At 29.9% G+C, this 17,160-nt stretch overlaps 2 protein-coding genes across 4 annotated transcripts; both read right to left on the bottom strand.

Annotated features, from left to right (window-relative positions):
- Nucleotides 1–877: 877 nt before the first annotated feature.
- On the bottom strand, nt 878–5,630 carry LOC126844170 (cytochrome P450 4C1-like). Of its 3 annotated transcripts, none has more exons than XM_050582082.1 (13): nt 5,531–5,630; nt 4,230–4,416; nt 4,036–4,145; nt 3,657–3,747; nt 3,360–3,548; nt 3,150–3,216; nt 2,946–3,072; nt 2,798–2,882; nt 2,612–2,718; nt 2,085–2,153; nt 1,851–2,019; nt 1,600–1,779; nt 878–1,296 (listed from the first exon to the last, which is right to left on the bottom strand). In XM_050582082.1, the coding sequence occupies exons 2-13, from the start codon at nt 4,414–4,416 to the stop codon at nt 1,091–1,093; spliced, it is 1,587 nt and encodes a 528-aa protein (XP_050438039.1). In that variant the 5' UTR covers nt 5,531–5,630; the 3' UTR covers nt 878–1,090. The 3 variants fall into 3 exon arrangements, with proteins under 3 accessions (XP_050438039.1, XP_050438041.1, XP_050438040.1); XM_050582084.1 differs by having other exon boundaries at nt 4,230–4,430; nt 5,531–5,561; XM_050582083.1 differs by lacking the exon at nt 5,531–5,630 and adding an exon at nt 5,438–5,524.
- A 2,754-nt stretch (nt 5,631–8,384) lies between these two features.
- LOC126844169 (cytochrome P450 4C1-like) lies at nt 8,385–12,606 on the bottom strand. Its single transcript, XM_050582081.1, has 13 exons — nt 12,487–12,606; nt 11,662–11,851; nt 11,457–11,566; nt 11,229–11,319; nt 10,978–11,166; nt 10,847–10,913; nt 10,612–10,735; nt 10,464–10,551; nt 10,289–10,395; nt 10,099–10,167; nt 9,697–9,865; nt 8,846–9,025; nt 8,385–8,780 (listed from the first exon to the last, which is right to left on the bottom strand). The coding sequence occupies exons 1-13, from the start codon at nt 12,505–12,507 to the stop codon at nt 8,596–8,598; spliced, it is 1,590 nt and encodes a 529-aa protein (XP_050438038.1). The 5' UTR covers nt 12,508–12,606; the 3' UTR covers nt 8,385–8,595.
- Between the last annotated feature and the right edge of the window lie 4,554 nt (nt 12,607–17,160).

Raw genomic sequence — 17,160 nt, 5'->3', positions numbered from 1 at the left:
AGGTTTCATACCAAATATAAAATGATTAAAAAAAAAAACATTTGATTTGATTTTTGGAACGTTGTAATAATATATAACCATAGAACTTTTTCTAATTTTATACTAATATTATTATGGTTACAACAATGTAACAATCATCAATGCATGTACGGATTTACCTACATATTCTTATATATATATATTAAACTAAACTGTCGTATTATAATAAAAAAAAATAAATGTCATTAATCATTAAATAATATTGGATTTGAACTTTTAGGGCATTCTTTTAATTGTGTTTGTACCATTACTTTATTATTATAAACAATTAGTTGTTGTTATATGATTTAAATTATTGTTAATTTTAAACTATAATTATGCATAAATTATTTTTATGTTTTAACAAAATAATCATATTTAGTTTATTAGAATTATTGGGGTTTTTTTTTAATTCTATCATCTGAATAGTAACAAAAAAGTTAAAATATTTGTACCAGAACGAATGTCGGATAAGAACCACGGTTCCATTCACCGTTATGTATTCATGAACTAAATTATAAAAAAATGTTCTAAATGTATATATTTCGAGAACGTCTTATTATACTAAAAATAAATAATACTTTAATTTTTTTTTATTGTATAACATCGTACAATTGTTTGGCTCCAAGAACATTATAACTAGAAACCGGAATAATATTCTCTTAAAATAGCTAAAATAAGATGCTAATATTCTCTTAAACAAATTGAAAATATTCTTTAAAAATCGTAGTAAAATATGTAAAAAAAATGCTTTTATTTATTAATTTACTTTTACATAAATATATTCACTTAAATTCAAAATATGCTATAATATGCACAAAAATAGCGTAAGTGTTATTTGATTCATATAAACACACGATTGAGTTTCTAACATTAAAGTTTATTTTTTTTCTTGTCATTGTGAAATTATAAACTAAATTACTATTACAATAATTTTAAGATACAATAATTATGTTCTTACCAATTAGTTAATATTGAATATACAACAACTACATTTACTCGTATATTACTTTTAAATTGCTATAGGTTCATAACGGGCAATGGGTTTTAATAAAACTCTAAAACCAACGTACTAGGATTTAAGAAAAGTAGTATTCTGCATGTAAGACGGCCTTTTATCTCTGTGTCGGATAGTTATGGGATAACCACCGACTTTCCTAGTGAATCCGTCGCTGATTTTCACTTTTACGTCGGCTAGCTTAATGTCGGTGTGAACACTGAAATTGCGTAAGACTTCGGCCAGCAGTAACTTCATGGACATCATGGCATATTTCATTCCTAACAATCCATTTACTTTCATTAACGTCAAGAAATTAACAGCAATAAAAAAAAAATGATAAACATCATTAGGGATACGTTAGTTAATAAGAGGTCAGCAATACGATTCAGATGATTCAACGTCAAAAAAAAAAGTTGCTATATTGAGAGAAAAATGACAAGGAGAAATATTTTATGTAATCATTGATGTGATAGTATTGTAAAAGACTACCAAAAGAGTAACGAGCAAGTATTTCAAACCAATCTAGTCCATGGTGATTAAAAAATTAAAAAAATTAACATAAATATAATTGTTTTTCGTACCTATGCAGCCCCTTGGCCCTCCACTAAACGCTATGTAACTGTATTTGTGACGGTTGGCTACATTTTCCGGGCTAAAGTTATCCGGATTAAATGCGTAAGGGTCGGGATACAAAAGCGGACAATGATGAGTTACCATAGGAGATATGGTAACGCTAGTTCCCTTTGGCAGTACGTAGTGCGCTGTAATTACAAAAAAAAAACGAGATTGTTCTTGGTTGTTAACACCACACGTCATAACAAGAGATACACACAGAGTTTGATGTCGTCTTGAAGTTGTCTGGTGAAAACAGATATGATCGGAAAGAGTCTAAGCGTTTCCTTAAGCACCTGTTCCAAGTACACGAGTTTGGCAGTGTCGTCAGGCGTCATTTCCCGGTCACTGTCACCCACGACGTTGTAAATTTCGTCATACACTTCGTTCTGAGTATTAATAATAATGTATTAAAATTTAAAAAAAATTTACAAATGGGCAATTATCGCTTTACTTGGACGTCTTGATGTATGGCTAACAATAATAGACAAAAACACTCGGTGGTGCCATTGGTGTCGCTACCCTTTAATCAGAAGAATACATAATAATATTGTAGTTTGATATAAATATATCAATTTTATATGCAGGTGATAACAATAATTATATTCGTTTATGTACAAATTTTGCTAACATAAAATAATATTATAGGTGACATAAAACTACCTACTATCTAGAACATTTTGTACAGTATGTACTCTTTATTTTTTTTTAATTATTTCATTAAGAATCGGTAACAGAAAATTAACCATTTGTTATTGTTTGTTCTCGTGCACGTGAACTAATGTTAAATAGCTTTTTAAAACATTTAAAACAATATTATTATTACAAGTTTAGATGTTTAAATGGTGTACGGGATATTTTAATTAAAAAATATTATATTCGTTCTATAGACAACAATAATAACATTCTGGTCTAAGGAAGTCGGGTCTGAAGCTTTATGTTAATAATATTATCATAGTGGTTTAGAGAGAACCATATTACCGCAAACAACATTGTTATGACTTCATCTCGAACATCAGCTTCGGTAAAATCGTGATCAGTCTCGTTAGCCAATAGTAAACAATCTAAAAACGTTCGGATTTTGATGGCTAAAATGACGAAAATCAGCGTTAATGAATCATTAAACCCTTTGATTTCAATAATTAGTGTGCATAATATTACACTTACTCCCGTCATTATTTTCACCCTGACCTTCGAATGATTTCATCGCCTCTCTTTTTGACTTGAAGTCTAGTTTCTTCTCCTCAATCAACTACGAGTTAATTGATTGATAATTTAATTTGTCAACACTTATAAATACTATATAATATACAACCTGTAAAGGCAACTTGTTAATGGTTTTCAGATTTTTGCCCAGATCACTAAAGCTCTTATACATGGTAAAAATTGAGTCCACATACAACCACGGTTTATTCACTGCTTTGACCAGTTCGTCTGCGATACTAAATCCACGTGGTTTTCATTCAAGGATAAATAATTTACAATAATACCATACAGTGTTGATATATTTTTTACTTACACGGTTAATAAGCTCAAAAATTCATGCTTCTTACGCTTGTCGTTCACTTGATAGTCCATAGCAACGTCTATTATGAACAAAATCTACATTATATTTATTTTTAATCAGTCTTGAACATAACACACTATCGAGTAATTTCAATAAATTCAAAGAACAAGATTTATAATTATTTCGGTCTATAAACGATGGCAGAAATTCAGCATTGCTTACGGCAGATTGTATCAAACGTAGTAGAGATGATATAATCCCATAAGTCGAACGGTTCTGTCGAATTCACGTTTCTTTTTAGTTCTCTAACGAGATTTTTGTGTTTCTCATTAAACACTGGGTACAACTGCTCTAGAAATTTTATATTAAACGAGTACGCTATCACACGGCGGTGCTTACGCCATTTGTCAACTGAAAACAAAATAATTCAATGCACTTGGTTATTCACCATTGAGTATTTTTTTCTGAATTAATTTAAACCACCGTCTTATTACATTACTACAACTACATTTTTATTACCTGGAGCGGTTAACAAACCTTCGCCCAATAAACTTTTCATGAATGAATATAAGTAACCTTTTTCTAGGGCCTTTGAATTATTTAACACGATCTGAAACATCCATTTTAAACGTTGAAGACAATAATATAATCAAATTATTAACCAAATCATGATTAATCTTCAACTCAAATGATTTTCTCCGGCCAACACTGAAGATGTCCGTATAATATTTCAATAAAATATTTAATACAATTTAGTAATCGTTATAACATCTACATAGGATGTTGTACTAACTGATCACATGCACTTTCCATGCATTAGTGAATAATGTGAGACATAATCTATATGATTTAGATGTGAATGGGTTAAATAAAATGTTTTTTTTTTTAAAAACACTACTTGTATGTCTTCCGGCTTGACAACGCTAACATAGTAAATTGGACCAATCCATGTGCCAACTGGTTCGTAATTGTATTGGACGGCGTTTCTTATCAATTTCTTTACGGTACCTATATTTTCATTTTGATTATTGTGTATTTGGCAAGTTGTTCAAGTGAACAAATTGTTTAAATCAAAAATTTCGTTAGTGTTACCGTCATACGTCGGCGTGTACATGGAAGCGGTACCGATCAACGGGTACGACTTAGGTCCGGGTAATTTTGCAGCCAACTCGCAGAAGCGTCTGTGTTTCCATTGCCAGTGAAACCAATAAGCCACTGATGAAGCGAGCGTCGTGTAAACGATTAACTCCAACCACAGCAGGTTATTGAATAAGCTCATCTACACAATATGTACTATTATTGAATACACATAAATTATCATGACTAGAGCCCAGAAGTCCATACATTTGCATGTTTTTAGAATGGGCCAAAAAAATGACCATAATCATAATAATATATAAAATTTCTATAATCTACAAATTTTACATGAAAAAGAAAGAAAGTTGCACAATTGTTTTGCTTTTATAATTTGTTTCATTTATGATTTTTTTAAAAGAAGTTTAAATTTTGTTTTCCATACTTTATTAATAATGATAATATATTGTACATTAAACAAATTGTTATGTAGACTTTGTGGTTACAATTAGACTAAACATAATACAAAACTAGAAAAAAAACATTGAGAATCAAAATGAAAACAAATTTTAAATGCATATTGAGGGTTTTACTAGCGCATAAATGCATGCATATTTCGGTTGTTTTTAAGTATTTACAACCGGGCCCTAATTATGGTGCATGACGAAAATGTATTATTAAGCTGTAAAAAAGTCTTTAGTTTAACTGTAGCTTTTAAATATGTAAGTATTTTTAGGTTCATAATTTAAAAGTTAAATAAGTGATTATAAAAGGACAGGTTTTTCATTAGGGTGGAGTTGAAATCAATTAGTGTCCATTTAAATGATACAGCATACATAATATATGTTTTGTACAACAAAATATTCAAAATACCTACAAAATGATTTAATTTTTTTTATATTTATATTAAAAATCTCGTAATCTTAAGTAAGTTTCTTCTTACATCAATTTGTATAAGCTCTGATATACATCAAACATATTGAACTTTTTTCGATTTTGTATTGCTATTTAGAGACTTTATCAGGGTACTATATAGATTTCAATATGATTATTAATTTATCATCATAAAAGTAACTATGCTTCTACGCTTTGTAATAACTACTTAATTGTCAAGATAACATTTAAATTATTGTATTTTAGCTTCGATGCAAAGCATAAATGCTATTTTAAAAATAATAATTATTATAGAACTATTTTTGAAATGTTCATCAAACTCGGATAGTTACCTCAAAACTGAAGAATAAAACAGTTGTAATACCATTAAAAAAAAAATCATATGTTTTCGACGAAATAGTCGTAGAGTATACAAGAATACTTACAGTTTAGGCTGGAGAGATCCTTGATGCATTAAAATCGCGTCGTGTACCGATAAAGCCAAATGCCGTTTTATGATGTTTATTTTTTATAATAGGTACACAATCATTATGAAACGAAAACCATTATTTTCGGTCATGGGTATAATATTATTAAAATTTATGATGATTTCCAAGAACGATGTCGACAATAAGTAACTATTAATATGAGTTTAAAAAATATTACGACAATATTTTGTCACTAATTATTATTCAATATAAATACATTTACATAATGGCTATTATCATCGATTATTAACCACGCATGTTTCAACATATTCCAATTTATTTTAATAGGAATTTTATGTTTCATTACAAAACCTTAAATACCTTAACTAATATTGAATTAAAATATATATTATAACAAATAATGCAACGTACGTTATCAAAATATGTTGATACGAAATGAAAATATTTTTTATTACCAATCAAAAAGTTTGCAAAATCATTGACTGTAATTATTCTGTAATGTATTCGATTTACTGGTGAATCTATTGTTTATGTTTAAACCATAAAGAAACGAAACGGCGAGAAGGAAAGTTTACATAAATAATAATTATAATTTTTACAATTTTAAACTACGAATATTATAGTTTATCAATAGTTTTAAAATTAATAAAGATACAAAAGAACCGATTCTTATAAAATTAAAGTCGACTTATGTTTTTTTCGGTGTTATTTTATTAGTATTAGGGGAAACACGTTTAAGGTTGATCTAGAAAAATGTATTGCCATAGTCACCCATACATCGTGTTTAGCAATACAATGAAAATATTTTCATTACTTGTTGACTGTTGATTCACTCACACATAGCAGCTTGCAAATCGATAGTGTAATATTTCCTTTCTTTCGGTTTTTCTTACTAAAATAAGTTTGACTACAAATTTTTGAGAAAATTGCACATGTTATAGCCACATTCTATATCTACCTTTGGTACAATTTTCAGAGCTAAGTCCCAAAAACTTTGCTTGAAAAAGTGAAATAAAGAAAAATAATCTATTCCTTCCAGAAGAAAGGGTTTATAAAATGTTTGGTTTATTAATGTTTATCTATATCTAAAGCATATTCCATAAAAATTTGAAACTAATTCGACTATTTTAAAAAAAATTATAGAGCATCGCGATTTTAAGTTGAAAATGATGTACATTTTTGAGGTTTTTTTCTCGATTCTGAAGGAAGAGAGTGGCTTTGATACATATTTGGCCAAATAAATAGTCCCCTTTAAAAAGTTTAAAACTTTTTTCAAAATTATTAAATAAGTTGACAGTGTCAATAGCAAAGGAAAAAAAATAATCCATTGAAGCTTTCTTTAAAAGTTTTTTCTATTATTACTTTATTATTTGACAGTCGTCGTAAGATAATGAAATCAATATAATATGTTTCGTAGAATTGAAACACTAGCCAAAGGCAATACACGAAAAAGATCATAAAACAATGTATTTTAAGGTAACCCTCACATTATATGTTTTTTAGAATTGTATATACCCATTAGGATCAAACTAGTATCTTAGATTTTTAACTGAACTCAATGCTCAATATACACTAAATAGATTTCCTACAAAGTTGTAAGTACTAATTGCATCTTTTTCTGACGTAAGTTTATATGCAGGATAGTGCATATTGTATGTATTAGAGGAAATTAATAGATAGAATAGGGATTTATTTCTAGAATTAATATAATTGATTTTAAAATTTTAACGTTCAACAAGTTCGGACAATCAATTTGATTAAAGAATAATTTATATAAAAATTTTAAATTAAGCAATCGAAATATTTTATTAAATTAAATAATCTTAAAAGAATTGCTTACATTGTCATACATCTGAATGAGGGCATCTTTGAAAACCACATTTATAGCATAAATATCTTAAAAAATTATTTTGAACATAATTTAACATTGATATCGTGACATATTATCCGAATGCCAAATCAAAGAAGCATATTCAAATTTGGATCGGACTAGAGAATATTATAAAACTTTTAAGGCTGATTCGCCATTAAAATCTGTACACATGCGGCGTTTAATCAAATCTAATTTCAAATAAGACTTATGCATCAACATGATATTTAAAAGAAAGTTTAGAGTAAAAAATAACACCTAAGTCATTAATTAGATTTTTTCGAGATAGGTTTAAATTATTAAGGCAGTAGTTAAAAAGTAATGTATTTTTCTTTAAAGAAAATTAATAGTGGCACATTTATCAGTATTCGTACATCGAATTATATATCATGTGAAAAAATGTATACAGCAGTAATAATTTTTTTAATGAGTATGGACAGTAAGGTCGAAGAAGTCCCAGTACATTATTCTACTTTAAAAATTCTATTATTTGACTATATTATGTTTCTTATAGTATTATATCAGTTAAAGATTAACCTATTTTAATTTTGGAGTATTTATATCATTTTTTAAAAACCTATGTGTCATATTTTTAAGTTAAAAAGCATGTTCATTTTTAGAGTACCTATTTTTTATATTTTTGAAAGATAGGAAGAGAACTTCTTAACTTATCCCCATATAGAGGAACTTTCATGTAAGATTTCTGTTCTAAAGATGTTCTACAATGAAGACTTGGCTCGTGGGGATGGCACAGTTATCGTACAATATAGCAATGTTTTAAAAGTTTTATTAAGTCAATAGTCGAGATTCAAATATATAAAAACAAAATCACATTATTTTTCTATGAAACCTATTTATTCTCAGATTCGCATCGAAGCTCAAAGTTGTTAGAATGTTATAACAAAATAAATATTTTTCATATTTTCATTTATAAAAATCGCCGAAAAATTAGTATATTTTTTATTACATGGTGTATTTTCTGATAAATAATCAAATATTACACTCATTACTTATTTTGATCATTTAATTAACATCGTATTCATTATAAACAGTTTTAATAACACTGAGTGTGTTATTTTACACCCATAAGAAAATAAAAACTATAAAACGTACATATTGTATGCTAATTATTTGTAATTAATTTTTTTTATTTTAGTACATTTTTATGTCATGTTCGTGTTGCTTTTTAATTTCACTCTGCGTTTTTGGTTGTCAGAGGCCTCCTGGGACGAATAGTTACATAATAACCATGCGCAGACTTGGCTAACATATCCATTTGTAATTCTATGTCCGAGTATTTAACTTTGGTATGCACACTGTAGTTTCGGAGCACCGCCACCAACATAAGTTTCATCGACAACGTGGCGTATTTAGCACCTGAAAGTTTGAGAACAAAATTAGATTCCAAAAAGACAGTTAAGAAATTTGATCTATACTCATACCCAAACATCCTCTGGGTCCGCCACTGAATGCTAGGTAACTAAACTTATGTCGTTTGCTCTCGTTTTCTGGGTTAAAGTTTTCTGGATTGAACACTTCCGGATTGGGGTAAAGTTGTGATATTTTATGTGTGACTAACGGTGCTACAAACACATTACAACCGGAAGGCAATTCATAATTTGCTGTAAACACACGATGGCATCAGTCTAACGTAGTCAAATAACAATGCTACTTTAAAGGTATATCAATCTACCATAACACAATACCGTTTATAATAAAAATAAATGACGGTACATATGAATGATAGCAATCTACAAACATAAATACAATATTTTTTTTTGTACAAGAACCAATTAAAATATAATTTTACATTTATTTTGTAGTTGTAAAAAACATTGTTGCTCGCCATTTAGTTAAAATGTTATAAACATTTGTTCTAAGTATCATAGTATTGTGTATTGAACGGTTTTGAAAATGTTATGGGTAAAGGAGAAAAGTTAGTAATATACAATGCCATTGATAAATGTGATTATTTTGATCAGATTCAGAAATCAAATTTTACACAAATACACATTGTAAAAAATGGTTCTCCTAAAAAAAATGATATGAAACCATCTTAAGAGACATAACACAATTTTTTAACAAACATAACAGTTTACGCACAGTTTTTTAAGAACTAAGTGTTAATATTTAATTATTAGTAGTTTTTAACGTCAAATTAAATAACAATTTTTTGAATACCAAATATTTACTAGTTTTATGTATGTTTGTATAATATATCGAATATTTTATAGACTTAAAAGAAGCTAAGATTTACGGTTGAATCAATTTCAGTATCGATTTGTATACTCACTAAGTTTGATGTCGCCGTCGGTTTTTCTGGAAAAAATTGCTCCTGGGGGGAAATGACGGAGAGTTTCTTTTATTACCTGTTCTAAATACTTGAATTTATATATTTCATCCGGGTTAACGTCCCGATCGCTGTCTCCCAGTATACTGTAAATTTCTTCGTAGACTTTGTGCTAAAAACAAGTACATTTTTTTTTATCAGTTAGGTATTAGTATTACTTTTATGTCTACCTGTTTTCTAATTTCGCACATTACTAATTGTTTCTAAAAAACTGAATGCGAATTGGTCGTGAGGGAATGAAGCCCCCCTGGTCAAATGAAATTTCTGACAATGCATATCCCCCAAAATTTTAAGTACGCAAATGGATCCGTTCAAGTATATAATCAGTGATATCTAATGTCTTACCTGGATATCCTGATGCATTGCTAGCATCAACAAACAAAAACATTCACCTATTGCGCTTGTGTCGCTGCCCTTTATTTATAAAAAAAATGTACATAAATACCTATCATTAATTTATTTTATTTTCATTTATAATTCATTTGGTTAGTAGATTATGATTTTTTTTTTATCGAGTTGTGATTTTAAGAATTACCGCTATGGTCATTGTTACGACTTCATCTCTAAGGTCTTGGTCAGAAAAATCTGCCCCGTCGTCGTTTAATTTCAACAGTTTGTCCAAGAATACCTTTGTTCTTTTTTCTTACAAAAAAATTAAAACACCGTAAACTATAAGTTAATAAATTTGGAAAGTATTTAATTCGGCTTACTTTCGATTTCTTCGTCGGCTTCCCAAGTGCTCTTGTCGCCTTTCTCCGTTTTCCTGGAGTTGTATTCTATTTTCTTTTCTTGGATAATCTAGACGATAATAGACATTTTAATCTCAATTTTCGATTTGCTACAAAGCTGTCGACTTACTTCTTTTGTGATTCTATCGAAAACCTTGAAGTGTTCACTCCACCCGGTCAGATGAGCATACAAGGTGAACACCACTGTCGGATACATCCAGGGCTTCACAATAAACTGACTAAGTTCTGTAAGTCTTAAAAAGAAAAATATTACATCGTTAAACTGATTAAGTGACGCATTACTAATGTAACGTTCATAAGTACATATTAATGTCTTTAGATTAAGGTTATAATATTTGATTTACTTCTTAAGGGTATAGACGAATCCGGTTAAGTTGTATTTGTCGATGTGGTTGTAACCCATAGCGGCTTCTGCAAACGAAAATACCTTGATGAAATTAGGATGAATATTATTACTGTTGTTCTGTGTGCTTACGGCTCACGTTGTGCAGGTTACACGTCATGATGTAGTCCCACAAGTTGAAAGGTTCGGATTCTCCCAGGTGCTTGCTTAGACTAGCCACTAATTTTTTATTATTGTCATTGAACACAGGAAAGAGCTGGTCCAAAAACTTAGGGTTGAATATGGTGGCGATGACTCGCCGGTGCCTTCGCCATTTGTCCACTAGAAAACCGTCATAGGATACTAATTATAAATTAACGCTATTCTATCTATAGAATTTATACCCGGTGCCGTAAACACTCCTTCTCCAGCCAGATTTCTCAGTATTCGGTATATAATACCTTTTTCCAATGCTTTAGAACTGTTCAACACAATCTATAATAAGAAAAACATAGGCATACCGAGTCATTTACAGATGTTTAGTTATAATAGTAATAATGGTAATAGTATTTTGGTGAAGATTGAAAGCAAGTCCATAAAGGCAAATTTACGGTAACCTGTGATACACATACTTGTACGTCCTCAGGTTTGTAAACGCCAACAAAAAGAAACGGGCCCACCCACATTTTTATAGGCTCGTAGTTGTATTTTTCAGCGGCCTTCTTAATGTTCGCCACAACCTCTACAATAATTTATTACAGAAGTCATACTTTAGTTTTATATATTAAATTAATTTTTAAACTGTGTAACTTCTATCGACTTAATTGAGCAACTGACTTTCAGGTGTGGTATTCAAATCGTATATTGATCCTTTCATCGGGTACGATGGTGGCCCGGGCAACTTAGCGGCAAGCTGATAAAATCTTCTATGTTCCCATCGCATATGACACCAAATCACCACCAGAAAAACAATTGTACCGTAGAACAATATTTCCAACTTCGTTGATGGTAGGGCATAATTAATTATCTGAAAAAAAATTATTTTAAGGGTCCGGTCGGGGCCAGTAACAAGAGAAAAATCGCACTTTGAAAGATAAAATTATCCTTTTAAAATTCAATTTCAACGAACCGTGTTTGAATTTTACAGTTTTGTTGCATTTTCATCTTTAAATTGGTAATTAATTATGTAAAAATAAAAATCTGCAGAGTAAAAAATGTTATTAAAAAAAATAAGAATTATAATAAACTCCGGATAGTTCATCAGTCATTCTTTACCAGCAAACCGGCGATGACTCAAATGAAATACATATTTGTCCCTACTACTAAAATTTAATCTGAAAATTAACATGAATTAACCTGAAATGGTTTGTTTTGATATAATCGATATTTGCTGCAAAATATTTTATGCCAAATAATGCCCAGATTTTTCTTTTAACAATAAATGGCCTTAATATAATAATGTCAACAAAATATGTATAGCATAAATTACCGAAAAATAAATTTTAATGTGGTAAAGTTTCATTTAATTTGTTAAATAATTGTATTCACTTGTTGTAATTTACAAGCTGAATTTGCTGTAAAATGTACAAGATTAGCCTAATTTGGCCAAAATGTAAACTATTTGGTTTTACAAAAATGTAATTTTTAAAATAATTTACTTACAACACTTGTTGGTGTAAACATGACGGTAGTAGTCTACGGCTTAGATGGTCGGCATCCAATTAGGTGTACTTAACTACGATTACCCATAAAAAAACTAACATTTTTATACGGTAATGCATGCTAATATTATTATGTCCTCCATAAAATATTATATTAATACTATATATTTATTAGCGTTCTCCGGTACACGGCGTATTTAAGAACTAATTAGTTTTTGGCTATGATAATCGAATTTTCATTGCAGCATCACAAATTGTACCTATATCTTGTCATCTAATAATTTGTTAAAATTACTAACCTGAGTATTTTGGTTTATTATTATTAGGTATAATACTTTTATTAATAAACGACTTCTAATGTGTTAATTGTATTCTAGAAATTAATCGTACACTACGCATTATGTATTATGATTCACGGGTACTTAAAATTACTTTGTGGTCATTCCAATAGGTACGGGTAATTATAATTATATGGATATTTGTAATGCCTTTAAGTATGGAAAATATTTTTTAGAAACAATAGACAATTATTTTTATCTTTATATGATTAAAATTCGAAAACTACAGAGAACAAATATTAAAGTAGTGATTAGCATTATTGAATATTAATTGATACTGTGAAAAGCGGCCATTATAAAAGGGATTAAGTTTCTCAGAGAGTTGGGACAATAATAATATGTAGTATCAGAAATTATAATGTTACAAATTGCTAAGATTACAAGTAAAAAAAAAGAACATATAAAAGTTAAAAAAAAGTAACTTATGAAATGAGTTCTTTAAATGAGAATGCCCTTAAGTATAAATACCCTTTTGTTAATTTTATTCTTATTTTTTTAAAACAGGAAATTAAGTGTTCGAATGATTTGTGTTTGGAAAACTATTTTGTTTGTAAGATAATTTTTTACAGTGACCATTGGATTTTGATATTTTGTTATTTCTGAACGATATAATAAAGAGTTTAATAATGGAAATACTCGTCACAAAGTGCACAGATGCGAAAGAGGATATTCTTCTTAATTTGAGTTTTATGTAGCAAATTTAACGAGTTATGTGGCGCCCTCTTGTGCGCCAATTTCATTACTTCCTGTCGTTCTACAAGATGCATTCACATGTACTACAAGTAAAACGCTAACTACAGAATGAATATGATCTGCTTATAATATTATTTTTAGTGTACTATAGATTAGTAAGTTACCGTTGGGTGTGACGATGATTTAGCGTTTTCAATGTTGGTATATTTTTGATTCAGTTGTTTTAGTAGTGTATTATTTCGATGTGAAGTACATTAACATACTTAATGGTGGCCAGTAGTTGTATGTTATTACGACAGTATATTGCCATAATGTCTAGTATCACGAATATACCTAATACATAATTTTTTATAATACTATTATATAGTTATAAATATTATAGCTCAGTATTGTTTTTTTTTTACTGCAAGCCGTTTCTCTATCAAATTGAACATTATACTCAATTTATATTAATACTAGCTGCTGGTGTACCCGACTTCACCCGGGTTAAAATGTACACATCGATGTTAAACTTCAATGATAAATCTCTTATCAGGGATTATAGATTCTATAGACGCCTACTATAAAGAACATACATAACATATACACTTATTTGTAATATCAACCAATAATATCAATCGGTAATATCAATGATATTATATATAATGGTTTGTTTATTATACCGCTAGCGTGTACTACATATTTTATTTGGCTTTAACAATATCGAATTCTAATAATTTGTTTATTATTAATATTGTATTATATATTTTGTATAGCATAGTACATAATAATATGATAATACCTGAAATCGTAGAGTATTGGTGAAATAATAATAAAAATCATTTTTAAAAATTGTTATCTAGTTTTATTTGCTACCTACGATACAAAATTATAATATTAACAAGTAAAAAATATGTCTGCTGATTGCACAAAAAATAAACAGTTTTAACAGTTCATTAAATTTAGTGGACGTTTTAAAATGTATGAAGTTTTTAATCAAACAAATATTTTATATTTCAGTTGAATGAAACGTGAATAAACCGTGTTTTAATACGATACGTTCGCTTTAAAGTGAATTTTATTGTTGATTTCAGCTCATCATAAACTACAAAAAAGTATTATATTATGTTATCATATTTTTTCATACTTTATAATTTGTAATATCTGATACAAAGTTGGACAAATTTCAAACAATATAATAAATGTAGTATATAACTCGACGTAACATATATATATTTTTTATTGGTCAATAACTTTATTTGTAACCGTGTGGATAAAAGACAATTTGTTTATTTATTATTTATAAAAAAAATGGTAACTCGGATAATTTAAACAATTTAAAAATAAATCTTATATTAGAGTTTTTTTAATTTATCTGATATACATAACCGTTAAAATCGTTTTTGATTGATAAATAAAAGTATCAAAAGCTGCTATAACATTAATTATAAATATTTGTATTAAGTTTTTATTAATTGTATTGACTCAGTTAACAAGACCCAGCTTCATATTAACACAAGATTTTCTTTTTTAAAAGTAGGTTTTAAAAATTTATAAATATATTATATAATAATATTATTTAAAACAATTAGACTTTAAAACAAATACAGCATAAGACAATATAAATAAATAAATTATTCACGACCAATAAATAATTTTTTTCTTTGAATAACAGATAAAAAATAATAAATCCAATAAAAAAAAAATGTTATTTATTAATTCAAACTAGATAAAACATTATTCGGATAGGAGTCAGCTCTTATCTGAGGTTTGTGTGCATAAGATATACAAGCTCGTCAAACTCATTAGTTGTTGCATTCACCCTATCACTTTGTACCAGCTACCCCTTCCAGTTTATCAGCTTTATTTACTTCATCAACAGTTCTGTTTCCATTTTCAACAAGCCGAACGAATGAATTATGGTGATGTCAGCTTTATCCTGTTGTACCATTATTAAATACTTTAAAAATACATCAAGAGTAAACACAGTATCCATAATTGGCACGTCCCTGTCAAAATAATAAACAAAGCCCAAAAGATTGCTCAACATACAGGTGGCGTCGTACGATGGCGAAGTCTCGTTGTCGTCCAATATAAAATCTTCTAACTTTCCACCGTACGGGCTTAAACATTCTTTTACTATCTCGGAAATGTCATTTATTTGTTGTTCTAACCGCGACGTGGTTATCATTGTCCAGCTGGGGGATCCCAGTATGATCAATATATCTTGGAAAACCGTTTCTTTTTCCATGTGGAGAATACTAAGGGCCATGATCATTTTATTTGCAAAAAAAAAGTTATAATTGGGACCCGTGTAGGTTCTCCTGAGAACGTTGACTTGTTTCAAGTACAAAAAGTGCTTACTCGCTAACCGCAACAGGATTACTTTCAAAATGGTAGTGAACGCGTCGTTGTAATTTCTGAGGTACATGAACAGATTTTGCGGACCGTCGACGGTCAAACTTTTTTCGTAGTACTCATCCATTTTGTGTGCCATCGATCCCCAGTCGACACTCACGTTGAATTTTGTCATAAAATTACTAACCATCAAGTCATCGAAAGGAGAGAAGAACCATTCGGATTCGGGTTGACACCGGAACCATACGACACCGCTATAAGTATTGTGGAAGTCATTGATGGCCGCCACGTTTTTCCTGATAAGTCGGTTAATCCGTTGGAGAGTAGGTTGATTTTGCACCTCACTGTACTCGGCGTTTAGCTCTGAATTTTCATAACTGGCATTGTACACGGTCCTATAGTCACAATTTTTACTGGTGAATGTCTGCAACATGCTCACGACAGCCGTATGGGTGTCCAGCAACGTATCCAACCAAAAGCCATCGTTTCGTTGAGCCAAAAACAACAGCTGTTTGTAACGTTGCATGTTCGAAGTGTACACGTAAGTCACCCACAACGGGTTGGCCTGGAAATGTTTGTTGCCAAGAAGATAACCGAGCATGGTGCTCGCAATGCCCGCGTACGACTCAATACTGGCAACCGTGGCCTCCGTGTGGATAAGATTCTTCTTCGCCTTATCGATCAAGAACTCGCATAACCGCAAGTGCGTCAAGGCGTTGAACGAGAAACTGCACATGAGTTGTTCGGTAGCTTCGTCTATGACATCAGATATATCTTGTGTGGACATTGCTTGTAACGCGCTATAGTTTAGGTATTCTGCAAAACCGGGGTTGTCTATCGATTTTAACGTCACTATACCAAACTTATTCAAGCCGGGTTGTTCGTATCCTGTATCCGCCAATAGTAAATGACGTGCTCTGCCTAGCATAAATCGATGATTTCTCTCTTTGCCTATGACCACGCGCAATGCAAACAACACCGTGAAAATGACAATTGCGTCACTGAGACGTTTCAATACGGCATGTATCATAATATTGAATTTATGTATGACGTATATTGCGGTACTTTGTAAAATACTAAGACAAACCGAAATACGCGCAGTGGAGATAATTTAATTATATTTTATTTCGAGTGACGATCCTCCAAACCACGAATCAAGTATGTTTCGTTATGTAAGACCGAAAGACTATAGGTGCAAATTTTACATTGTGTTTTTATGTTTTTAATAAAAACTTATGTGCGCTGTTTGTTTTACAGCTGTTGTATTCAATTGTATGAGCTCATGAATTACGTATGATTTGCTAGCG

The sequence above is a fragment of the Adelges cooleyi genome, unplaced genomic scaffold (assembly GCF_023614345.1).
Source record: "Adelges cooleyi isolate 19-005CV unplaced genomic scaffold, UGA_ACOO_1.1 ACOO_flye_CR_arks_rails_tigmint_CR_PRNA_651, whole genome shotgun sequence".
NCBI classification, from domain to species: Eukaryota; Metazoa; Arthropoda; class Insecta; order Hemiptera; family Adelgidae; genus Adelges; species Adelges cooleyi.
Note: the sequence above shows the minus strand (reverse complement) of the source record. Positions and strands in the feature narration are given on the sequence as shown.